The following is a 27,542-nucleotide window of genomic DNA, read 5'->3' on the forward strand; positions in this document are numbered from 1 at the left end:
TACTAGCCATCACATTCCTACAAGTATGACAATTCGGTCTATTTTAGGCCCCCAAAGCTATAATAATGGCTTGGGTGGAAGGTAATAGTAATTTGTCACGTATATTGAGTTATTAATTAACTGAGGTCATCTCTAAATTAGCCAGTCAGTGCCACCTTTTGGCAGACTGTCACAAGCCCTGGCGTTGACAATGAAGTGCTGGTGCCTAGCACTGGAAACCACTCGTTCAAATTAAGCACTGGGACAACACCTCAGTCTTGTCAAACGTCAAGCAACTGTATTGCAAAAGTGATACTGGGTGTCGCAAAGCAGTCAGGGGATCTAACTAGATGAGGTGGCAACCAACAAGGACAAAGGTACTCAGCTTTAGGTCTATGATGAAAATAATTAATCCTCAGAGTCATATAGATCCAAACTGTGCTCGACAACGACCACGTGTCGCAAGATATCTAAGGTGGTCCTGGGGATGAAGGATTAGGTAGGTATTTCAGGTATGTTTCAAACATGTCAGTTTACCCAGGCTTAATTTGTAAAAGGATAAGTGCCGGGTCCCAAAGTTTTCTTCAGAAGCCAGAGTGCTGCCGAATGTCGGAATCCTTAGTACCAAGGCGGTCTAGTTTTGATTCCATCTCATGCCTCTTTCATTCACAACCAAAATCTCTCTGCCTATTTTCTCACCCTTCCCATTCCTAATTTATCTCTGAATTCTCCCTTTCTTACCATTATCAGGTCTTTCTCTCACTCCTCCTTTCCCTGTTTTTGTGGTTTTCTCTTTCTTGTACTCCGTCAAAGTCTGATTACGAATAATAAATGCGTGTCCCCAAAAAGCAGTGCCGGTGGGCCGCACCTGCAAATACCAGCTCAAATGAAGTGCTGAACTGACCTCTTTAGCTTCGGAGTACAACTTTCTGGGCCCAAATCCTCATACACAGTTGCCCCTCCTTGAAACTATTAGTTTATCCTCAACCTGTACAATCCTATCGGGTAAACTGATTACCTGGGAAGGGTCTCCTGTCCAATCCCTCTCCTGTTTGCTCAATGGCTAAAATGGGAGCTAAGGGAAAGCACTCAATTGCATTGGGATATCGCAATGGGTGCGCCTGAACCCTTTCAAAGAGCACGTGACTGTGGAGAGGTGAGCGTTCACCACCCAAGACGTTAAATGGGGCCATTTAATACATATTCCAATATTTTCCCCCAAATTGTCTACTATGCCATAGGTTTTACAGAAAAATCTGGAAAACTCGTAAAATAGTTTATAATTTAGGCTTTCAATTTTCATCCACAGCTGTAAATCTGGCATGTGCGTGTACGAAAATTGTATATGGCTGCCTCATGGCTGTGTTTTGGAGCTGGGTAGGTTGAAAAGTTTTCAGTCAACCTAGCTCTGAATAGATCCCCCCATTGACCCTGTGGACAGTTCAGTCTTACACGGTCTATGCTAAGGAGATTAACATATTACTATAACTCATGACATGAACTGAATCCTTGGAAAGGAGCAGGGTCATCTCCAGGGGTTTCCCCTGCAATGGTGCTTCCCATTGCCCTGCATCAGCCACCACTTTGGGCTTTACACTTTTATACCACGATACATACTTTTAAAAAGCAAAAGGACGATGGTGGAAAGCTCAAATTAATCTCAGCTATTGGTATTGCATTGATCTGCATGACAGTCCATCCAATTTTTGTCCACGAAACCATATCGGACAGAGATTAATCATATGCAAATCATACTTCATCCTACTCCAATTGGAACAGCACAGCTCGAAATTCAAAGTGAGGTGCCCACTACAGAGGAACACAAACAAACCTAGACTGGTTTTGTCCCTGTTCCACCTCCTCAGTACAGTGCCGGAATAAACACTGTGGAGGTCCCTAGTCAGTTGAAATGTTGGGGTCTCCCTCGCAAATTATCTCCTAATACCCAATGCACCAGATTTTTTTTACAACCTGACAACTGTCAGAAGATGAGCTTTTAAGAAACAAACTGTAATGTGAATCTGCGGTCTCTGGTTCATGTACTTTAAGTTGTTAATGGGTACATTACAACAATACAGTATTTTCTCTATAGATTCTTTAATGTAAACTTTTCGTTTGTTGGAATTGATTAATTTTTTCTATCATTTGGAAACAATATTTAAGAAAGTTTATTTGTAATTTTCTTTCTGGTCGCGCGAAATTTCTACAGAGGAACTGACTAGTCGTGAGACCAAGGACCTTATGGGGGTGGTCTGAGTAAGACTGGATCTACGGGAGTGGTACATATAGTACACACCCAAAATGCCGAACAGTTTGTCAACTATGAAATATTAGTGAGAATTTAGAAAGTACTATCGTGGTATAATAAACCGGAAGGATCTGCCCTGTGATCTCACGTTTCATCTCTATCGTTTCTGTTACTACATGCATTGAATATCTTTATTAACAAGCAGATATGTTTTGAATTGTTACTCAAGAGGAAACCAGTTTATCTGAGCTTACCTTGAGAATTTGCCCTGAGGAAGCCTACGGTCGAAACGCGTTGGCTGTTTCTTTGATCTTTATTTGTTAAGATCATTGGCTGTCGATTTATACATCTTTTATCAAGAGGATATATCAATAATAAAAAGGACTTTTTTCATATCAAAAGAAGGATATGTGTCTCACTGGATGTATTTAAGCATAGTATAAGTATCTCTATTGCTGCCTCTCCATGTGCTTTTTGTTTGTTTATAATTGTTTAGTCCTGTGGCAGTGGACTAGTGAGGTGGGCAGCATTTGTGGTGACATTCACTAAAAAACCTCCCGTGTATAATCAGGTGGTGCAATAGATAATCCCTTACTGCCATCTCAGTGTGTTTTTGCTAATTTTCTTTCAAGATTAAATAAATAATATTTGTATTTGTTGTCAAAGGAGTGGAGCCCATAGACGGGTGCCTACTTTGCCTATTTGGTGATCTGGAACAGCCTCCGTGACCTTGAGAACCATGCAGTGCTTAATTTGAATTGATGGCTGCAAGTGGTGGGTACCACCACTCACTTTTGAAGATCAGACCGTATTATTCATCATCGTACTTGGAACCGTAGCAAGAGAGAGAAAGGCGGAAAAGGAAGAAAGATCGAGTTAGAAAACGATAAGTAAACACTGAAATGGGAAAAAGCAGGGCGGAAAGAGAACCCACAGCTTTGAGACAGAGACAAGAAGTGAGTGGCTGTGTAAGAACGAGGCATTAGGTAGAATCAAAATAAGGCAGCCTTGTTATAAGGCAGCCCTGGCATTTGTCAGCACCATCCGCAGGCTTGGAAGAAAAACTTTAGGTCCTTACACTTATTTATTTAATTCATAAATTAAGTGTTGCGTCATCCTTTTCAGCAGTCATTTTAATGGGTTACTGAATACAAATAATCACAAGAGGCAATCACACATGAAAAATGGCTACTGTTGGTGATGAGTGCTAGTGCAAGAGATACTGATGTATAACTAACTATTATTAAAGGCAGCCACAACGAAACAGTTTCTAAACCATCCGAACAATTAACTACAGCAACAGCTTCTTGAGTCAATTGGTTCAGTTTATAACATTAACTGCTGTGGAACTCAATATGTGGAGTTCCATTGCAAAATCCAACTCATTTCTTCACAGTCACAAGGTCTTGGGGTGGGCTGGGGACGTGATGGAATGGAAGGCTGGCATTCCCTTTAATTGATTACATAAACCGTAGCTAGCGGCACTACACAGACAAAAGTGCAGAATTGATGTATATAGGGGTCAGTGCAAATAAGATTCGCCCTGATCCTGATCTGTGATGCCTGGTGCTAGAAATTAATGTATGATGGAATTCTGCATGCAATTTTTATGCATGCCTTAGGAACTTGGGCCATATTTATCAAAAAAGTTTTGCGATTCTCAAATTGGGATTTTTAGCAAATCGCAATTAGAGAATCGCAAAATGCAATGTATGTAGAATTTGCTAAACATTTTGCGAATCCTACTCATTCCGTATTTGCGAATCGCAAATTGAGATTCGCAAATAAGGAATACCTTCCCATTCATTCCTATGGGTTAGGAGGCCCATAGGAATGAAAGGGAAGAAATTCTCAATTTGCGATTACCAATTAGAGAATCGCAAATTGAGAATGCAATTTCAAGGTCGCAATGGTGCCAAAAGGACACCTTGTTGCACCCCTGAAATATGCATGTGTGCACATTTTGCGCACATACATGCCCTAAGGGCATGTATGTGCGACATATGGCACTTTAAAAAAAATCAAAAGAGTGCTTTTTTAAAGAAAATCGCAAATTACTACCGACTTTAAGTTGGTGGAAATTTGCAATTCCTTAGGCCAAATAGCAAATTTCTGGTGCTTCCAGAATTGCATTTAAACTACCCAAAAGGCTTTTTCCAATTCGCAAATGGGCCGATTCTGAGAATCTGCCCATTTGCAAATGTAAAAAGGCTGGATACATATGGCCCTCTGGCATTTAAACGAATGAGTCTTTAGCACACAGTTGTTCTGCCCGCAAGTCGTTCAAACAACTTGCCTTAGGGGGCCCTGGATATTGGAATAGTTTAATTTACTATTTGAACTCCAGTCTGCGCAATAGTAGGGAAGGTGTTGAACTTTAATTCCAACACCACTCCAGCATTGAACCCCTCCTAAAGCAAGTTGTTGTAATGACTTGTGTGCAGAACAATTGCGTGCTAAAGACACATTCGTTCTGTTGCCAGTGCTGTGAAGGCACAGCATGATTACGGCTTCATCCTACAGGATGTTTCCTGGTGCAAACTGCTGCAACATCCTTGCCATTGAGTCGCATCACTTAGAATATTGAAGATCTATTCTTCATCCCCTCGTCTTCGACATTCCAGATGTGGCGGCAGATCCTTTTCCTACTTGGCCCCCAACCTCTAGCACAATCTACTATTCTCATCCACACCGGCCCTGACTACAGCAAATTTAGGAAAGCATTAAAAACTGCACAGTTTTTTTAATTCATACTCAATGTCTAAGCTTCTTGTGTTAACTGATGCGCTGAGATACCCCGGTTGGGGCGATTTGTGCACGTCATCAAATTAAATCATTCAACATTAAATCATTCAAAATTAAATCATTCATTACGAGTGAGGTATATTTAGATCCAATATGAACTGCAAATATTCCAGAGGCATGCCCTTGGTTGGGTACCTACAAGGTTTTTGAGCTGCAAAAGGTGCATTTTGAGGGTGATAAAGCAAAGACAAGCAATGAAATGTATAGCAATTCATTAAACTTCCCTGACCATTATGCTCAATGGATGATACTCACGCCGGATGGCCCGGAGTCGAGGAATGATGTTGGGGCTGCCTGGGGGACTCGACCTATTCACGCCCTGCACTTTGCATTTATCCAGAGTTGGAGAAGCTTGAACTGTAATCTTGTGCTCGAAGCCTGGAAGAGAAAAAAGCCACATTCAAGAAATAGGCCGATGGTGGAAGCCTATTATATACCACCCAGTGACAGGACTGACCCATATAACATATCACAAGAAGATGATGGAGGGATTTTACCAGCAAGATAAAGAAAGAACGCACGCAATGTTCATATGTAGTGTACTCATGCTACCATCCGACCGCTTTTACACAATTATGGCTACCGCTGGTGATATAGCTTTACTGGCATTGGTGGACCAGAGCATATCATGGCTGGCACTGATGGAACTTCAAGAAGGTTAAAGTGGGGCAATTTTAAAAGAAGCTTGTTAATTCAGGTATTTTGTGGAGTATGCTACTTGAAGGAAAAGGCTATGTGTTAGAGTTTACCTTTAACGTGGTTCTTTGCAGCGTGTGCCATGTTCGACATGGGAGGAGGTCAGGGGGAACGTGGTCAGGATAGATGTGAAACATAGAAGCCATTTGCTTCTATGAGGTCTATGCCGGGATGCTTTAAAGCAAGTGTGTAGTGGCAGATCCAGGAGGGAAGAATCCATGACAGAAATTCAGGGTAACATTGGCACAGGCCGAATGGAAGCCCTTTTTTTTTTTTATAGTGAACCTCCAAGGCAACACATCTTAAAAAGACATTTCCTGTTAGTACCTACACCTGATGAAAAATGGCAGGGCAGACAAAAATCTCATTATGAGTGGCACCATATAGCCTAAACTGGGGCTCTGATTTAAGTAGGATCTCCAGCAGAGAAGTAGGGCAGAGGAGTGGAGTTGGAAAGCCTTCAATGCATTCCACAGCCATCATGGAAGGAAAATGTGTCACATCCTTTATGGGCTACATCTCCTAATTGTTATACAAAGAGCCCACAAAGATCCACCCATAGAACTCTAAAATACATTGGTTTTGATGGATGTCTATGATAAACAGCAGATGACAGAAGCCAATGGTGAGTAATTGATGCCCATATGAATTGTACAGTCAAAGCCATATCAAGGATCTGGCCTGCTAAACTACTCTGAGCCTTTGAGGTTAACTAAAGAAGGTTACCTAAGAACTATAATCTGAAGTGCTAGATGGAAGAGGGACAGTGGTAGCAGGTCTCTGATTTTCCCTTGACACCCGTTTGCAGCAAAGATAGGTGGCACTGTAGCAAGATACCCATTTACAATAATGTCCTTAGTGATCCAGAATGTGCATACAGTAGGGTAATACTGAATTTCTCAGCACTTCCCATGTGCTTGTCTAACGCCATCTAGCTCTCTGGAGAGCTTCAGCAAAGGGAAGGAACGTCACATCGATTCTGCTTAAGCCTAAATTGAAAAGGCTTTGGAATAGAAGAGGCACCAAGGGTTTGTTCCTTTTAGGGTGTTTGCAATAGGGTCTGCATGTCCACTACTTGTGTTGAGGGGACCATCCAGAAAGGACAGATCGTGTGGGCAAAATGTGCGCTAAACACAGATCTGCTTAACTTCTGCTTCTGGGCAATAATGTCCTAACCAACAAGGTCCTAAAAACACCTTTATAGACCAGCACCAAGGCGATCTGCCTACGGGAACACATTTTTAAGATACCGGGCTGAAAGAAGAGAGGGTTGTGGGACAGTGTTTGTGAGGCTGAATTGGAGATTGAGTGTGAGAGCGGGTGTGAGTATGTTAGAAGCAAAGGCGTTATTGGTGGTAGTCCGGTTCCACAAATTGAGCACCACAGAATTATATAGCCTGAATAGGATAAAACAGGGAATTGATAGGAATCACAAATAAGCAAGAGCAAGGTATCTGCCAACGACAACGCTTGGCTGCAAAACCCACACGAGCACCCAATAAAATAGAAAAGAGTGCTGCAATAATTTCCGTTCCCAGAGAAATGATCTTAGCTAGTGGATCTTTGCTGTGGGACCAATCTTGAAAATATTCATGTGGTGAGAACAAAAATGTTGTACTTGCAAAAAGGACTACATTAGGCTTTACAATTAAATCAACTGGAAACACAGGATTACAAGCAAGTTTGGACGGAGTTGGATCAATAACTAAGGTGGAAGGTATGCAAGTGTTGAGCAGGCACAGTTATCAAAATTAATGTTACTTTCTGTGTTCTGCAAGAGCCAAGTGTAGCCAGGGATCAACTCTAAAGGAATAATAGGGTGGTAGTTGGTGAGAAAGGAAGCGGAGGCGAAATGTATATCTTTGGGTGTTGCCTAACACTTAAAATGTACACCAATATTGCAACTATAGAAAGGATAGTGATTAACATTTCACGTTTAAAGAAAATACATAGTTTTAGGAAAACAGCTGTTAAGGTTGATCCTACATACAGCCTTTGGGTACTAAAAAAACAGGTGATTCCTGTGACACACTTCTCCCAAAGGTAGGATGAGCATGTTGCCACTCATTCCCAAGTTCCTCAAGATCGGCTAATCCTCTTCCCTCTCTGTTACTTAAGAGAGGCTGATACAGTTGTGCACGCTCCCATGTTCCAGGCAGTCGGATGATCTGGTTGCCATCCATTCCAATGCACCTAGCAGCATGCTGATTCTCTTGCCAGCCGTTGCTGTGTACCACGGCAGCAGGCTGATCTTTGTGCCACCTGTTCCATTGCCCTAGGAACAAAGTTGAGCCTGTTGCCACCAGTTCCCATGTACCTGAAGGCAAGCTGATCCTGTTGCCGTCCCTGAACTTCAACCGGCTCTTCTTGAAGTGTCCTTTCCGCTTCTTGACTTTTGGCTTCTCTTGGTACATTTGGTACATGATGATGTTCAGCTCCCGCTCCACGATGTCGATCTCTCGCTCCGCCAGCTCCTGCTCCCGCCGCCTCAGCACCTCCTCCTGGTTCTTCTGTTCCTGTGCAGCTCGGATCAGTTCCTCTTCCCGGCTCCGCAGTTCCTGCGTGGAAAAAAAGAACACATCTCAATGATAGCCCCTGACCGAGTCGTTCCCACAGCTTTTGGGTGTCAGTTTTACATCGAAGGTATATACTGTGGGCCTGAATCACAAAGGTAAACTCATACTTTTGTGTAAGTTTACTATTTTTTTGTTGTTCACAAACTATGAGTTTAATTTTACTAATAATAATTTTTCAACTGTCGAAACCCAGCACGTAAAAAGATAGGCCTCTCCTATCTTTTTATGTGCGGAGTTCTCTGCCCCTTCTGATAAGTCTCCCCTTCGTAAAATTACTATTAGTAAATTTAAACTCAAAGTTTGTGAATACCAACAAAAGTGTAAGTTTACCTTTGTGAATCAGGCCGTCAGTGTGCAAACTGCATTCAAGTACTACAGCTATTTGCACATGCGACATTCAGAAGAGCACACATTCGGGTTGTGTTATATTTCACAATATAAGGGGAAATAATATCAAACTGCACAAATCACAACTCCACGGCTCTCAACATATCGTCAAGAAAAGTAGGGAAGTACAGATTTACTATTCGTAGCTTCACATCTTACCTTGACAAATTTCTGGAAGTCAAAATTGTGACCCCCAATATAAATGTAAGGTGATACTGAAACGCCTATCTTGTGGTAGAACATCTACTGGTGAAATGTCTGGTAGGGGAAGCTTTGAGCACTGATCTTTTGTAACCAACTCAGTCTGTTCTTGCAGCAGTAAAAGGTCAACCCTTTCCCACCCTGAACAGTGGAAGTGAAAAGCTTTTTTAAAGACCCATTCAACTGCATTCTGCTCTTCAATCTTACACATTCTAGCAACAGTTAAGAAGGTATAAGAGCCTATTTTTACTTTTACAAAGGGTTACAGTCTTGGATAAGACTCCAAACCAACTTTATTTCCAGTACCAGCCTGGCACATAGGATGATAAACATAGTAATACCAGGTGAAATTAGGATGACCAATACCAATTCTAGAACATCAGTTTGGCAAATGTGGTCCTTTGGTCTCTGCAGTTTTGTTTCAGGATTACCAGAAACACATGTGGCCGTACAGAAGCATGTGCAGCAGAAATCTGAATGAATCTTAGTGAATACATAAGGTGCCTTCATAGCTGAATATTAGTGAGTGACTAAGAGCGCCACACCAACTGCACGTTTTCTATCTACACTTTAACACATTAGTTCATATTTGATCCCAAAATGTACTCTTCCTTCCCCAAAATAATTTTTCTTTTTCTCTGTCCCACAGGGATATTTTTTATCCATAAACTCTGCAATAAGAAGCATCATAATTTATTTCGAAAACATCCTCCCCGCTCCCCATTGAATACCTTACGACTAAGCGCTAGAATGGTGCTTCCACTGAAAATCTTCTAATTCTTCTATTACAGTAGTTCCCAACCTGCGGTCCATGGACCCCTGGGGTCCGGGAAGCCTCCTCAGGGAGGTCTATGCCTACTTATAGAAAACTAAATAATATTAACAGATTAATAAAATGTATATAGATAAAGAAGCAAAATGTACAATTGAAAATGTTAACACATACTGTAAATGTGAAGGAATTTGAAATTGGAGGCTAAACATTAAATTAGTATCCTCAGATTGGTCTGTGGGAGCAGTGCAGGTGCATCAAACAGAATACAGTATGGGTGATGAGAGGCCTCAATTGAATTTAGAAAAGCTCCAACCTTTCTATAAAAATTACATTTTGATATTATTTATGTGCATGGGATTCGAATAAAACGTGTCATCATTTGTGTATTTGTTTGATGAATGCTTTTGTCTGTATTTTTTGTCTATTGTTTTGCAATTAAAATCATCAACAAAGCATAGGATGGTGTCCCCGGCTTCCAGTAATGACTCAGTGGGGGGCCCTCTGATTCCAATAATAATTTTGTGGGTCCCCAGGTTCCAGTAATGATTAAGTGGGGGTCCCAGAAGTCAGAAGGTTGGGAACCACTGTTCTACTACGTTTGCAAATGAATCTAGATCGCCTACAGACTCACTTTCTCTGTATTGTAACCTCACTCTGCCTCTTCCTCGCAAGACTTGTAATTTAAGCCATGGCACATTTTTGGTGGCTGTTTTCTGGAACGTTTCTGGATTCAGGTAACCTTTTGACAGGTCCATTGGCACCATGCAGCAATATTGAACCAAGTTATGCATCAGGGTTGACTAAATTATGCTGCAAAAAAGGGCAAATTAGACACCATAACATGACACAATCAGTGGCAGCATTATTTCGCTCTTTTGTCTTTTTAGCACATTAACATTGAGTGGGCTACCGTTGAATCTCTTTAGCAACAGTTTAACACTGGAGTACAGCAAAGAGCAAGTGAAAGGTGACCAGTGAATCTGTAACCACTTGTGTCACTTTTTTAAAGAAACTTTTGATGCATCTCAGCTAAAAACATTTTTACAGCTAGCTTGCCTCATCATTTGCACACAGTGATTTTACTCCACAACAGATCATTGTCACCTTTGTTGACATTTACATATCACTGTCCTAAAGTCCACCTGTTTCTACACCTGAAATGATGTGCTTACTTTAGTTAACAAGAAGACCATAAGGATCTATCCAGGTCCCACCTTAACCATTGATCCGAAGATCACAATGCTGAGATTGGCAAAACCAAAAGAACACAGATCCAACTCCTTGAGAAACCTTAAGTCAACGTCTTCAATCCCAGAAACTAAACAACTAACATTTGATCCCAGCCTGCCAATCATAGGTGTCGCCTGCCTAGACAAATAGTTGTTTTCTTTTTTACTGGATTTCAGAGACTGCTTCAAACTGAAGCGTATTTATAAAGCTGTCTTCAGACTAAAGACATGTCCATGAATTCCACACCAGAGGTCTCCTAAAAGGAGTCATTGCCCTGAAAGTCCGTCCTTCCTCCTCAAAGCAAATGACGGACATATCAGAGCCCCTTTTCATGCCCACAACATCAATGCCATAAAGGGAGACCTCCCCAGTTGCTAAACAATCAAGGTTAGCAGCCCCAATATAAACCTTTCCCATCTAAACCATCAGCCAAACCAATCACATAATCCCAGTCTTACACACCCTCTATTGCCTCCCAGTAGACGTCCATGTCTATTTGCAACTCTACCACAAGTTTCCTAGTAAATACAGTCTTCCTTGAATAAGAAAGAACTCTGCTTTCTCAAAAAAGCGCATACTACCAAAATGCAAACCTTATGGTGATATTCATCTGCAAGCTAGTAACACACAGCAACATAGTGTTCTATCACTCAGGACACAGCCTTAGCAACAGCCTATCCCCAATCTCCAGTTCAGGATCCTCCTCAAAACAAGGCTCTTCAAATGTTTCTTTACTGTCCATCACCCATAACAAATGCCTACACACCAGTCTTAAAGGTTTTTCTCCATGTTTCGAACCCCTAGCCACACGGTTTTACTGTAGTTCCTCATTGTAGACAAATAAACATTAAGCCAACATGGGTACAGACGGAAGTTACGTACTAGAAACCATTAAAATAATGAACACCGGAAACACGTACTTTATCAAAACAATCCACTTGGAAATTACCATTGTTTATCTTAGTGACACGATCATAGCAGTGAAATAGAGATAAATAGCAAGTTTCTAAGCGATAACACAGCTACAGTGTTACTGCCACACGGGAATAACATGTGTCCCTTTTGAGTGAATGAGCGGAGGGCTCTTAACTTCCTGTCTGTGCCTGATGAAGGACACATTCAACTTTTTGAAGCTGCATTTGTTGAAGAAACCGCTTTTAATCTAAGACAAATGTCAGACTGAGGACTCAATTAAACATGTGTGTGGCCACCAAGATGATAGAAAATGAGAAAGCCACATCTGACCTTCTGGGTGTGCATACACTACCTTCTCTTTGGTCCTCAAGTCACTGAACATCTGCTGAATTTCCACCTTCCAGTCCTCCTGTAATGAGTGGAAGGACTCGAGAGGCATCTGGAACATGGAAGACTGCTCGATGGCCACCAGCTGCTCTAGGATGCTGGTGAAGGAGGGTCGGCTGTGTGCATCTGGATTCCAGCACTCTGTTTAATGCACAATGTAGAAAGATGGAGTCACCACCAGTGCCTAACAGCATAAGCAGAAGAGCACTATGTATCCAGCTAACTTGAGAAACAAACCTTGGTTTGAGTACTAACATTCATGCTTCTTACTCTGCCTTATTTGCCACCAAACTGAAAAAACGAGTAATTGAGCTTTATATTAAATAACCATATTAAGTAGGATTATCGTGTGCCTGTCACAAAAACAGAGTTGTACTGCTGGACCAAGATCATGTTACTCACCTTTGGTAACGCTCTTTCTGGTAGAGACTCTAGCTAGTCGTAGATTCCTCACCTTTTCAATGTTCCCCAGGCATCATAATGGATCTGGAAACGTTACAGCAGTACCTCTGCACAGCGGAGTGGAGCACTGAAGCCGTTTCGCTCCAGAAATAATGCGCAGTTCCCTGTAGATGTTGCTTTGAGACTTTCCACGTCCCTAGACGCAGAGCCTCAAAAGCAAATTGGTCTGAACAGTGTGCCGATTTCTAGACTTGGGATCTTATTAACAGAGAGAAGCTAACTGCAGAACAGGGAGGATCCGTGAGGAATACGCGGCTATATAAAGTCTCTACCTGAAACAGCCTTTCCGAAGGTAAGAAACATGGTCTTCTGACAGAGACTTCTAGCCCCAGATTGCTCACCTTTTCAATAGATACCAAAGTACAACCTATTTGGAGGAGGGTCTGTGGATGCACTCAACCAGAAAGGTCTGCAGAATCAAGTGTGGAAATTGCCCTTCTCGGCGTACCTGGCTAATAGCACAATAGTATTTTGTGAATGTATGAATGGACGCCGATGTAGCTGCATGGCGGATGTCTAGGACAGGTACTCCATGTGCTAACATAGTGGTAAGCACTTTAGCCCTGACAGAATGAACATTCATGCCTTTCAGAGGCTGCTTTTTAGCCAATGCACAGCAGATCTTAATGCAGAGCACAATCCAGCGGGGAAATGGCTCTCTTCTGCACAGCCTTGCCTATTTTTAGTTCCAGTGAACCCCACAAAGAGCTAGCTGTTCACCCAGTGTTTTTTGGTACAATCTATGTAAAAGCTCAGCGTTTTCTTATGGTTCAAGTGATGGATTCTCTTCTCCTTCTTAGAGGGGTGAGGTGGAGCAAAAAACGCTGGCAGGATGATGGTTTGACTGGCTTGGAACAGCATTACAACGTTTGGTAAGAAGGATGCTTGCGTCCACAGTTTGTCTGATAAAAAGTTGGTGTACGACGGGTTGATTGAGAGCCTAAAGCTCACCCACTCACCGCTCCAATATAATGCAGATGAGGAAAACTGTCTTGAGGGTGACAAGCCGCAAGGAGCAGCAGTGAAGCAGCTCGAAAGGAGTACACATCAGGAACGTGAAGACCAAATTAATGTCGCACTGTGGCATGACAAAGAGGGAAGGGGTAACCGATGTAACCATTTGAAGAAAAGCACAACTTAAGACTTAAACAAAGGCTGATCTGACAGCTGTAGAAAAGGCGAAAGAGCTGGAAGATTCCCCTTAATAGCGCCCAGAGCAACGCCTTGCCAGGCGAGGGCCAAAACAAAAAAATAAAATGTCAAATAATTTTGCCTGGAGGGGATCTATCGGAGAGTGCCGCACTAAGCTAGAAATTTGTCAAAATGACAGGCGTATGCAGTTTTAGTGGAGGGACATCTGGCTGCCAAGATAACATCAACCACCTCTGGAGGAAGGGTGAAGCTATTCAGCTGTCGCCGCTCAGTCTCCAAGCATGATGGTGGAGATTGTGAAGACAGGTGCAGAGCCTGGCCTTGCTACTGTAACAGCAGATCCCCCCGGAGGGGCAGCATGGCATTCAAAGAGCCTGCCAGGTGGTTCACTACCAGGAAGACCACTTGGCAGTCCAGCCCTTTCCAGAGGCAAAGAGCCTTCAGGCACAGTTTCCATGACCCCACCCCACCATGTTTGTTGCAGTGCCACATGGCGGTGGTGTTTTCTGTGAGCACCTGTACTAGTCTTCCCTTGATAGATGGAAGGAAGGCTTTCAATGCCAATCGGATGGCCTTCGGTTCTAATAGGTTATTATGGAATCAGGACTCTGGCGGGGGCCAGAGGCCTCTGAACTCTACCTCTCCTTGATTGCTGCCCCAACCCAGAAGCGATGCATAAGTAGCCACTGTCAGATCTGGGTGGGGAAGGGAGATGGGTCCACCACAAACCTAATCACAGTTCAGTAAACAGCACTACAGATCTGTTGCCTTCTCTTCCAAAATATGAATGTGGTCAGAGAGGTTCCCATAATATTGGGCCCACCAAGACTTCAGATCCCACTGCAGAACCCACATATCCCACCTGGTGTGTTCGGCCAGCAGTATGCATGAGGCGATCAGTCCCAGCAGCCTCAAACATCGCCCTCTCTGAAATCCAGCACTGAGTCTGGAATATCTGGATCATGGCCTGAATGTACTGGACTCTTTTTCCCAGGGGAACGGCACGAAACCTCAACAGTGTCCAGAGTGTTTCAGAGGAAGGGCAGTTTTTAAGAAGGAGTCAAGTGTGACTTCAGCATGTTGATATTAAACCCCAAACATGAAAGGAGGTGCGCCACAGACTGAAGGGTGTTGACGACTGCCCGAGGCGAGCCCGCCTTCAACAGCCAGTCATTACGTTAGGGCAAGACTAGCACCCCAGACAGAGTGAGGCCATCACTTTTGTTAACACCTGAGGGGTGCAGGTGAGACCAAAGGGGAGCATAGCAAATTGAAAACGCTCCTGTCCTATCAAGAACCACAGGAAGCACCAATGGGGGGGGGGCTGGACGGGTATATGGAAATAGGCACCCTGCAGGTCCAATGGCACCATCCAATTTAGAGGGCAGACCAGACCTGGGCCAGGGTGAGCATTTTAAATTTCTCCTTCCAGAAGACGGCAGTGAGAGGGTGCAGGTCTAGAATAGGCTGGAGGTCTCTGTCCTTCTTGGGAACCAGAAAGTAGCAAGAATAACAACAGCGTTCCTCCTTCTGGCCCTGGCACCCTCTCGACAGTCCCTCTAGTCAAAATGTCTTGCATCTCCAGCCACAAAATGAAAAGATGGTCCTCCGGCAGTCATGGGGGAGGGATGGTAGAAGGTGCAGCAGATAAGAGAGGATTGGTAAGACATATCCCTGGTGAACGATCTGCAGGAATGGTTGGATTCTGCCTACCACCAGGTGGCTGTCCTCTCTTAAGGGCATGCTAAAGGGGTTTAGCATTTGGGGCTGCGGCAGGGATGGTGGGCTTCACAGCCTCAATGACTAAACTGCTGAGTTCCTTGCTGAGGCTGGACAGGCTGATGGTACATGACTGCTCAACAAAATCCGCAAAAGGAGCCATAGGGTCAGTGCACTTGCGGAGGCAAGGCAGATAATCCCAGAGAGCATGTGGAAGCTCTGCGCTCCTTAAATCCCTCTAAAGCCTTGAACAAATAGGCAAGCACAGTCGAAGGGCATGCCTGTAGGGAGGATTGGTTGATCGCAGGCATGCATGGCTGCAAATGGCAGTCATGGTGACAATGGCTTCACCAGTGGAATCAAGGGGGTTCAAGCCACAATGAATTGTGAACTTGGATGCATAACATCTGTCTTGGGTGGCCTGGGCAAGAAAAGGCTGGAGATCTTAGGGGACACCAGCTAGGAGTTGAGCCACTGAATACCAAAGGGTGCAGGAGTTGCGACCCGGGAGGCAGCTGGTCTGGTGGAAGAGAAAACTCACTTCCCTCAAGTCTCCATCCATTTGGACTCCCTATCGGAGAGAGCACTCAGAAAAGTGTTGGGGTTAGACCTGCTCGTGGATGACTGCTCCACCAAGCTTTCAGGGGAAGGGCGCTGAGAGAAGAACAAAGGGTCACCAGCTGCAGAGGATGCTGTCTCGCTATTTGCCTGTTGATTGGAGGCCCAGGTTCCTAATAAGGTGTCAGTTAGTGCCTTATTAGACAGTAGAAGATAATCAGAGGAGGTATGGCCCAGCTGGAGAAATTCTGTCAATACATTTCCCTCTACCTCCAAGATGGGGAGCTAGAGGTCAAGAACTTTGTCCGCCATACGCATTACGGGGGCATAGGAAGCAGGTTCTTCGGTGGCTGGATGATGGAGTTAGAGAAGGCCCATTTTAGGGAAGGTACCACTAGCCTCCTGCAAGTCATTATACCAATTGTTGTCTTGATAGAGCCGAGCGAACTCATTACCCACATTATAATCACTGTCTGAGTCCACACTGAAAAGTGAGGGTAGGGTGAGTTATCTCCCTTGTGCAGGAGGCAGATCACGTAAAGGAATCAATGCCTCAACTGTCCTTGGGTGCAGCTTTGGTCTAGGTCGGAACGGCATAGACAGAGTTGGACAGTACCATGGGTATCTCCACATTCAGCGTAGATGGACTTAGTACCGGCCTCGAAGTCCCAGGAATGGTTGTCAGCCAAAGTGGACGAGGCAGGATCTGCACCGGGACCAGGGGTGTTGTGACTGGTTTGGAGGGTCAAATTAGTGTCAACGGTGAACCTGTCTGCAGTACAGTACAGTACAGTACAGTTTTATTTCTGGGACTTCCCAAATATTCGGTTAGACTTTACAAATCGTCCAGAATTCAGCGGCCCGAGCCATTTTCGGTCTTCCGAGAAGAGCCGGAGCCACTGATCTTCTTTCAACCTTACATTGGCTACCCATTGCCAAAAGGATCCTTTTTAAAACTCTGACCACGACTTTTAAGGCCTTACATGGCATTGGCCCTAAATATATTGCTAAACGACTGTCTTGGTACCAGCCCTCTAGATCCCTTAGATCTTCGTCTCTATCTAAAATGAATGTTCCCATTATCAAGCGCGCCAGAGCAGGTGGCCGGTCCTTTCGTTATTTAGCTCCCCGTGCTTGGAATGACCTCCCGATTTCTCTAAGACAGGCTTCTAGCCTCCTTTCCTTCCGAAAGGCCCTTAAAACATGGCTCTTCCCTTAAACTGGTGTTGTTTTCTTGTTTTTATGTGTCCCTTCAGTTGTTATGTTGCTCCCTTTTGGTGGGTACCTTCGTTAAAGCGCCGGGATGCTCCGCGGAGTGGCAGTGCGCTATAGAAGCATAGGATTAACATAACATAACATAACTCCAGATTGAAGGCCTCTCTGCTTCTTGAGGCACAAAGGCACACAAGAGGGAGGCAGAGAGGATCCAAATAGTCGGAGCAGGTCTATACAGAACTCTTTGATCTGTTGCTGAGTGGCAGATGGCCCCGGAAACTCGGGGTGTGCTCGAACCAGTTGCGGGATCGGCTCCAAAGTCAAATGACTTCAGGAGGGAGATCGAGTGCTATGGTGTAGTGAGGGCTGAGTCTACCTTTGATTTCTTGTGCTTCTTTTTGTACCTAACAGATGATTTGGATCATAGCTAAGACCACTTCGGTGACTAATGGAGCTGAACCGGGACTGAACCTCGGATTCGAACCACAACTTACATCCGTATCATCGTTAAATCTTCTTGTGTTTGCCAATGTAAAGTTTCCCCTAACAGTCCCAGATGGCCTCCAAGTTAATCCATGCGCAGCCATTGCAGGCTTTGGAGTCATGACTTGACCATAAGCGACAGTTTCTACAAGGCTTAAAACCTGCTTTTTCTGGTGGGATAAACTCTTGTACACTGAAAAAATATGACAAATTATTGAGGGAAGTGTCTCAGAGATGAGACAGAGCTACGGATCTGCTTCTAGTGGTGTCCAAAGAAAGGAGCTGATGTTAGCCCACAGGAGTGTCACCTACACAGGCTTAGCACATCATTTCTGAAGCGGAAAGACATCAGTTTAGAGCAGGGGTATTCAAACTGTGGGGCGCGACCCCCAGGGGGGGCGTGGAGTGATAGGAAGGGGGTCGCGCATTCCCTTCACACTTCTGCCCAGGCCCATAGCTTCAGCCCCCCTCGTCCCCCGTCGTGTGTCTCAGCCAGGGCTGCTGGAGTGCAGCTGGAGCTGCTGGGGGCTCGGCAGGGCAGTGTCTGGAGTCTTATCTCTGGCACACCCGAGTTTTTCACAGGTCATTTAAGACCATTAGCATATTTACATACCTTTAGTAAACTGGTTACAGAGGCAGGCTTCGGGTTTTTTCTAGTTCCAGTACCCCCTGGGCCCCCACTCTGCCTATTCCATACATTTGCATTTTACATTTACTGGGGTAGTGTGAGAATGCATTTAATGAAAAGTAATATAAAGTAGGTTTGCCAAAAGAAAATGCCAGCCCTGTGTTGTTTAAAGAGCCTGCAAAGACGACCTCTTGACACTAAATAGACTTCTAAATAAAAAAATATGTATTCTTTTGTTATGTGACTTTTCTGTCTATGTTCCCTTAAATTATCAATCATTGAGGCAGCCCTAGAACACAATTAAAAATGCTTTCTATTTATATTTGCTGTTCTAAGTATGCACCGATAAGTGCTGAAAATACAGTTTTAGGTGACTGCTTATTTTTAAACCATCTGGGACATCAAAATAATAAGCTGGCAACCCTAATCATAGGACTGGGTGCGGGACAGCAGTGATAGGGGAAGAGAGGGAGTACTGAGGTGGGTGCGGAGCAGTGATTAATTTGTAATAAAACATGTGTCAGGGCCCTCACCAGTAGGCCACTGCAACTTTAACCACCCACTGATTGCCTTGCTTGCCCGGCCAATGACCATACCTATGCAACTACGAACCATAACACTTGTACAAGTGTGACTGTTCAGACTATTTCAAGCCTCCAAAGCTATAAGAATGGCATGGGTGTCAGGAGTTTATCATTTTTAATGTACATTGAATATTGAATTAATAAATAGCTGTTCTGCTAATCTCTAAATTACACAGATTAGACAAAGCCACCATGAGGCAGACTCTCATAGTGCCAGTGTGCACAATTAGGTGCCAGTGCCAAACACTGGAAACGACTGCTCAAATTAGGCACTGGTGCTGAGGTAACAGGGGAGAGGGACGTTGGTTCAAGAAGGTGTGGAAGAACAAAGGTGTGGAAGGTGAATGGGGGGACTGAACAGGTGTAAGATATAAATAGACAAAAATTTTAATGGAGAGACTTGACGTGAATGAGAAGTGCTGAGGGGCACAGGAGGTGACGGGGCCAGAGAGTCCATGCGATAAATGCGAGCGACTGTTAGAGATGAGGGCAGTGAAAAGACAGAATGGCAGAACGTGATTAAAGGTGAAGTGAGAGGTTGAATGGGGAGAGTTTGGAAATTGTAAAAAGGGGTGATAGAAGTGGACTGCAAATTGAGAGAGGGATCTGGGATTAGGAGAGGAGAGGGGGTGAGAGGAAAGCGGCATAGGTAAACTGCCAAACTCTGCACAAGACCGCCAGGGTTGTAAGGGACACTTACTGGTCCCGGCTAGGGCCAGGTGAGCTTCTAATGTGCAGCACTTATTCCTGTGGAGTGTAAGGCCCATCACAAAGGTTAAATAGACATCTTTCTGACGTTAATTGCTGAATTTTGGTTATAAACTGGTACTGATAGGGTGAAATCGTTTCTTAGTGTTACTGTGTGTAAAAATAATGTAGCAATGCTAGCCCAAAATACGCGGCATCACATAACATTATTTACATTTTCTTCCCACACAATTTGGTCAAGCCTGTCATGTAATTTGGTCCTCACCTGCCTCATAATTCCAGTAGCCCTGCCTACAGGTTTAGAAATTTTTGTCCGGAGGGGGTCCTTATGCCTGGAAATGTTGAATGGGGGGGTCTCTGCATCCTAAAGTTTGAAGACCTCTGGTTTAGAGTCACACAATCCCACCTACCAGCGCACAGAGGTACTGCAGAAAGATTTCAGGATCCAGTCTAAATTCCAGTTCTACAATATTAAACATTCAAACATAAATTTAGAGCATTTATTATTGTATTTATTTGTTTTTTTAAATGTACACTAGGCAACAATTAGGTATCTGAATGCTGTACCTTAACAGCAGGGCACCACTGTGAATCAAACTTACAGGCATGCCTAATAAAAAGAGGTATACATAAAGAATATGATATAAACAGTGCGTAAATGTATAGATTCATTTTATAACACTAACATAAGTATGCTGGTCAGATTAAGCACATCTTATGTATTTGGTTAAGATGTGGCTTCCACCATTGATCCACAGTACTGGAGAACTAAACACCGTTCAGTACAACACGTCATATGTGATAAGAAATAGCTCATATTCTTGTATAAAAAATTTACTTTTTACATTAAAATTATCCATAATACCAAAAACTCTTCACCCACTAGTTTAGTCATTTATCTGAGTACACAATATATAGAGAGAGCTTCCAACAATGCATGTATGTGGCCAAAAGCAGATTCATGCCTGAACATATACGTCCATACCTACAACTACACAACAAACAGTATTTAACTTTGACAAGGTACATAGAGTTTGGTTTTTGTGCAGGTCCTCAAAGAAGCATTAATGCCTCTGAACATTTTGCCAAATAATAACAGAACTTTGTGAGAAATGTCAGTGGGGCGTTCATGGGAAATCAGAAGTTACTGGGCTCCCAACTAGAGAACCGGGGTCTTTCGCTTTGGGTGTCCTGCAGCCCCCTTACTGCAGAACCCTAAATAGGGAAGCAATTCCCAATTTAAGCACTTGACTCTCAGGTTAGCAAGTAAAGAGCAGATCAAAGCTTACTCAGAGACGTGCTGCAGGCAAGAAGCTTAGAACAAAGCAAATAAATAACACTGAAATCAATGTCCAGTCAGTGTTTTATCCTTAAAAAGCAAAAGTATTTTATACACCCAAAGCTAAATACTTTGCACAAAATTACAACTATATACAAAATGGCAGATTGAAGATTGAATGGGAGCACCCAACTACGGGCCGTGCAAACAAGAGGGGACTCGCACTAATGAAAGGACACAGATGCCTACTAATCCTCTCAATAACACTGGAGAAACGAATTCTAATGATAGCAGGGGGAGAATGGACTGGAAGCGCACAACTTTTAAACATATTATCTGGCAGCGCAACTACAGTGGGTGGCCACATGGTTTTTATCTATTGGTAAACTCCGAAAAAGGGTACAACAATGGCAAGCTGGGAGCTACTACAATAGGTCAATCAATCAATCAATCAGTGGTTTATAGAGCGCGCTACTCACCCGTGAGGGTCTCTAGGTGCTGTGGGGGGGTCAGCTCTGGGTCACTCGAAGAGCCAGGTCATGAGGCCCTTCCTGAACGTGTGGAGGGCTGGGGAGCGTCTGAGGTTGACCGGGAGCTCGTTCTAGGTTTTGGCTGCTAAGTAGGAGAAAGCTCTCCCGCCGGTTCTGTTTCTGCGGATGCAGGGAACCTCTGCCAGGGCAAGGTCAGCAGAGCGGACGTTCCTCTTGGGTACGTAGAAACATACTCTGTCGTTGAGCTATTTGGGTCCGATGTTGTTGAGGGAATTGTAGGCGTGGGTGAGGAGTTTGAAGGTGACCCTCTTCTCGACGGGGAGCCAGTGGAGGCTTTGTAGGTGTTGGGTCATATGTTCGTGGCGCGGTGACCCAACACCTACATAGGTGAATGCTTATTTGGCACTCTAGTACTAGGAGTCTGCTGCACAGCTAAATACTCTTGGGAAGTATTGGCTCCTCCACTGAGACAGAGGACTGGGGCGGGGCGAGGCTAGGCTGGCCAGAGCAGGGGAGGTGTGGTTTGCACTCCCTAAGTGAGCATGACTGCTTGGCAGGCCCTCTTGGGCAGGCCAAACAGTCATGCGCACTTTGCATGTTCCTCATCAGGCTGCATTACATAGTCTGGTGAGGAACATGCACAGGCTCCCTGTCCCCGTCTGAGCGCCAAACCACAGTGCTCAGACCAATCACAATGCTGCATTGCAGTGTTGTGATTGGTTAGTAAAAGAAGGGGGTTCCCCAATGGGCTTTAAGGATGTAGGCAGGCTGTGGGGGGAAGAAACTGTAAATAGAACGAGAGAATTCAACCCTGCCTTATGATCTAATGGCCCTAAACATAGGATCCACACAATATATACGGGGTGATTTATCTAAGAGCTAGCATTGCACAGAACAAGCGGGATTGTCAACCCAAATATACTCCAAACAGTTTGGGTTGAATGAATTAGACTCTGTAAGCATGTTTGTGTGATTGTAGTGTGGCGTATTACTGGGTAGGTGACTATATAGGATGAATTTCCCTTCTTTTTTTATCTCCCCCTTATTAATGTAGATTGTTGGTGTTCTGAAAAATGTTATGTGGATTTAACATGTAATTTATTCTCGTACATTGTTTGCTATATCAATTCAAAGAACATAAAAAATAAAAATATATATGTATCTTTCATAAAAACTTATACATCTTATAAGTCCTATAGGAAATGCATAGGCCTAGCAATGCCACTGGTTAAAAGAATGGTTGATGTGAACTGGAAGTCAGAGCTGCTGGCAGACATACCTAAAAGAAAGTTGGATCTCTATGAAGGGGCATAACCAGCAAATGAGGCAACACTGAAGGTAAGCTGGCCCTGAAGTGTGCACTATAAACGGGGAAACTTTACAGCTCGCACTTGCCCCCAAAACTGATAGATAAGCCTCCACAAAAGGCTAGATCTGTCTGGCACCAATATTGAAGAGCAGAATTGACATGGCATATGGGTCCCAACGTCTGCTCTCTGTGGCTCCCCTGACAAAATTTGACCACTTTTGCGACATCTGGGAGCACCATAGAACAATATGCACATTTTTAAAAGCCCGTACAAGGGGTTAACCAAGAACCAATGCCCGTTAAAAGTTTACTTTTCTGTTGATTCTTAAACTTGTTTGTTGCATCCAATTGCAACTCTGTTTTTTTGGCTGTCGGTATACTCCTCCATGGCACACCCAGTCACTCAATCCTGCTCCATCTGGCTGTGCATAAAAGCCACAGGGCTTGTGAGCACTGTTAAAAGACTCAGCTGTTAGTGACACTTCTGGCAAAAGACTAGTCTTGGGAGGTGGTTCTCTAGACCCCTTTGGAATTTAGGGAATCTGCAGAAATGGGGAGCTGTTATTCCACAATGATGAGCCCAGGATGTCACTGGCTCTGCCCGCAAACGTCTTGAAGCTCGTCAGATGGAAGGCTGACCTACTGAGTTTACCAGCAGAGAACTCTAGGAGAATTGAGGTATATCCTATGGTACAATAGAACAATGAGATTGGTGTGAATCAGCCTTTTCCACACTACCGGATTTTGCAAATCTGATCTGATTTTGTAGCCCAAAACACTCACTAACCACCCACTTTACCCCATCGCCCACTGCGCATGCCGTCATACACATCAGCTCCTATCTTATCCACTCACCCAAATGGCCTACCATCATACCTAAATTAGATGCTCAACGACCTGCCACCATTAGTGAACTCAACATCTTTTGAGCATGTTAATGACATGCTTAGAATATCATTCAACGTGCCCCGTCTTCTTTATAATTTCACCCGGTAGAAACTCATCTACAGCCTTGCAGTACTCCATCTATCTGAACATTAAAAACAAAAATGTGTGCAATTCATTGCAAATTTGGAAACTATACAACCACAGAGCACAATGAGCACAATGAGCACAATCAGCGCTAAGACACCCCAGGGTATTCGCGCACTTTAGAAATCTCAATAACATTAACATTAACATGATTCCAATAACAAAACATTAATGTCCTGCCTGTACCACTCCTCTCCCTTCTCGGCACACCTGTTACTCATTCCTTCTTCTTAGCAACATTGTACATCTTACTACTCTTCAAGATCTCAAGCATTAAATGGAACCAGTGAACATACCCCTTAAGCGCACTTCCTTCATCCTATTACTCCCATAGATTACCCATTAGCTCCTTCAAGATATGTTTATTCTCAGCCACATCTCACACTGACTTAATTCCCATAGTGAAAGTGGTCAACCCATCATCCATTTCCTAGTCTACAATTCATTAAAACCTCTGCCCTCTCCATTCCTGCCATATTTTTTCCATCCATCTCTCTTTAATCACTCTCTTAGCAGAGAGACTATCCACCTTGCAATTCTCTAGGGCTCCCCAATATTCCTCAGACTACGTCAGATGCTACCATGATTTCTTGGCACAGAAGTTGCCCCTATCAGCTGAGATGCTGACCTTTCTCCAAGGAACACTATGGAGGCTCTGGTAGTTCCATGGCCTCACATGTTTCAACCCAACTAGTGGATAAGGTGGCATAGAGAACATAGCAACAGAGTACTGGGAACAGCACACAATCTCTTCTCAGCTGGTGCTTTAGTGCTTGATCCTGCTGTTGATACCATTACAAAGTAGGTGTTTCAGAGGATGATTACTTATCTGAATGTGGGGGATCCTGTGGGAAGGTAGTGCCTGGGAGGAAGGTGTGCCACCTGAGGTTTGAACTCACCAACCATCCAGAGCAGAAAGCATTTGCACTGGCAGTCTATCAGGTTACTTGGCTACAGTAGGAGTGGTGAATAGCAAAGGCCTATTGAAAGGCGAACAGGCCATTCCAACCCAGACACCTTAACAACAAGGGTAGTGTTGCCAGACAGAACAGGGCATAGACCCGGATGGAGCGCCTGCATGCCTTTGTTTGGGCATTGGTCAGAGGAGACCTGAATGGATTGATGAGACCTAATGGGTCAAAAACATTTTACAGAGCTACAGGTATCTGATGCTCAGGTTCCAATGTTACTTCAGGAATGAGGGAAGACTGGCAGATTTTAGCTCTTGCATACGCAACCCTCTGTCTCATGCTGCACGTAGACTCCCACCACTTGTAAAATACACACAGGAAACAATCACATGGAAGTAATTGACTCCACTTATGGAGGATTGAATGTTTTTTTGGTACATCCTTCTCCAAAGGATAAAAGTAAAAAGATCTGTGCTTATTCTTCACCAAAATACTGCTATCACACACAGGACTCCCCATAGCCAGATATGTATTTCCACTCACGTTCCAGGCATATTTTGGGTGTATCCACAGTCCTGAAGTGCCTAGAACACTTAAGGTACTGAGATTCCCAGAATGTCAAAGCCACTGCGTAATCAATTACAAGATAGTGCAGAAAATCAAAACTGCAAGATGGCACCGCTGTTCAAACAGTGTGGAAACTTTCATCTCAAGGGCTGACAGAACTTGTCCATCTGTGAGGGTAAGATTGTCTGTCAAGGATTCCATTGACAAGTTATTAATGCCTTTAATGGCACGCATGAAAGAGCATGGATGGATTTTTCCTATCCCTGGATGGTAATGCAATTATTTAGCCCATTGCCTCTTTGGGAGGAACTCCAAGTAAATCTTCAAGTGTGAAATCAATAACGTCACGACCCGACCCAGACAGTGGCTATTATATTGAAAACTCGAGTTTCACAACAGTGTATTAGACGAACGCGAGCTTGTGGACTCTGCTACAGATTAGTAGGCAAATCAAATGAGAAGATTGGTACAGCAAGTGCTGTGCAGCCCACTCTGATCACAGTGAGTTAGAACTAACTGCATTTGTTGTATGGTGCAGTTTCCTAAGACAACAGTGAGTGAGAACAAGTCTCATGTGAACCATTTGCCAAGTCAACTTATGCCACAGGGTGCCAAAAAACTAGCTCCAAGGACTAGCTCCTAGTGATCAGGACTAATATACTGGATATATATCAGATGATGAGAGCTGGAGAGTTTCAGGTCTGGGTATGGTTTCAGTTAGAGAGTTGCTCTGTAGTTCCTCAGGCTATCGCTAAAGATATCCATGTAACACGAGGCTCTTGAATAGCACTGGGCTGTGTGCCTTCGGTAGAAGAGCCCAGTTCTAGTTAACCACACTTTAGGCGCAAACTTTCTGACCCATCTCAGAATAGAATGTACCTTCTCCCTAGCCCACTTCCTATGTCTGAAGCAGTTCGGAAATTACCAAATAGGCAAAGTAGGCATCAGCCTATAGGGCCCCCGCCTTTTAGGGGCCCGCGACAACTGATCAAAATAGTACTGATTTGATCTTGAAAGAAAATTACAATCAATCTTTCTCAAATTGTTTCCAACTAGTTTTTGTTTAATAACATTAATAATTGTTAATGTTTTGTTTTTGTTGGTAAAATTAAAAACGTTTGCGAGGAGGGCACCGAAATTTCGAGTGCCTAGGTGCATTCACGGGGTTTAATCTGGCACTGGTCTGCAGGAAATTGGCAACAAACACCTTGGTGAACGGTTCTTTTCTTAGGGTAGCCCAACATTGTTACGTCATCTATGGTTTAAACAGAGTTAACCATCTGCCTGATCCAGTGACTGAAAATGCTGCAACACTGGTACATCAATATTTTAGCCTAGGCTTTCCTTTAACAGCCTTTGTTCAGTTTAACTTAACCAAATAGACTTAGCAGATCACAGTACTTAGTTAAACAAAATCCCAGCAGTGAACACACTGAAGGTACACCATTTTTTCCAAGGTAAACGAATACACACGTCTGGAAAATGTTCAACCACATACATTAAATTATGGCTGGGCTGAAAGTGAATGGGCCCGATTCCCTTTTTTCTTTCTTTTTTTTTTCATTAGCAATGGGCCTGATTCCCAAAGGTAAATGTACTCTTTTGTGTACGTTTATGCTTTTTCAATATTCCCAAACTACATATTAACCCCTTCCTGGCTGATGACGAGCTCAGCTCGTCATGAGCGTAACCTGCCGTGCGCTGATGACGAGCTGAGCTCGTCATGTAACGCGGTAATTTTAAAATTGCCGCGTACAGCGGGAAAAGCCGCCGCATCGATGCGGTTAATAAAAAGTTTACAAGCTCGGAGACTCTGCAGTCGGGGTGGAGACACCCGTACATAAAAAGATAGGACATGCCCAGCGGCGGCTGGCACATTTAAGTGTGGTGGTCTGGGCGGGGGGGGGGGGGGAGGAAGTCAACAGACGACAGAATAGGTATAATTATATAAATAAATAATACCCATTCCGTCATCTGTCAACTTCCCCCCCACCCCCGCCGCATCCTGCCCCACTGCGCTTACCTGTGCCGGCCACCGCTGGACAGGCCTATCATTTTATGTGCAGAAGTCTCCGCTTGACTACGAACTCTCCGCACTTATAAACTTACTATTAGAATGCAGCTTTGTGAATACTGAAAAAGCGTAAACTTACACAAATGTATACGTTCACCTTTAAGAAGCAGTTCCAATGTTTGTGAAAATTTTAACAATTTGTGCACCTACGTAAATGTAACCTACGCACGC

The 27,542-nt window shown here is 43.9% G+C and overlaps 1 protein-coding gene across 1 annotated transcript in view; it reads right to left on the minus strand.

Moving 5' to 3' along the window:
* MAP3K10 (mitogen-activated protein kinase kinase kinase 10) overlaps positions 1 to 27,542 on the minus strand; it is a 232,858-nt gene that overhangs the window by 75,132 nt on the left and 130,184 nt on the right. The window contains exons 4-6 of the mRNA XM_078660666.1: positions 12,165 to 12,340; positions 8,046 to 8,286; positions 5,288 to 5,410 (exon numbers count right to left, since the gene is read on the minus strand). Of these exons, the coding sequence (XP_078516792.1) occupies positions 5,288 to 5,410; positions 8,046 to 8,286; positions 12,165 to 12,340 (540 nt within the window). The remainder of the gene's footprint in view (positions 1 to 5,287; positions 5,411 to 8,045; positions 8,287 to 12,164; positions 12,341 to 27,542) is intronic.

The sequence above is a fragment of the Lissotriton helveticus genome, chromosome 9 (genome assembly GCF_964261635.1).
Source record: "Lissotriton helveticus chromosome 9, aLisHel1.1, whole genome shotgun sequence".
NCBI lineage: Eukaryota > Metazoa > Chordata > Amphibia > Caudata > Salamandridae > Lissotriton > Lissotriton helveticus.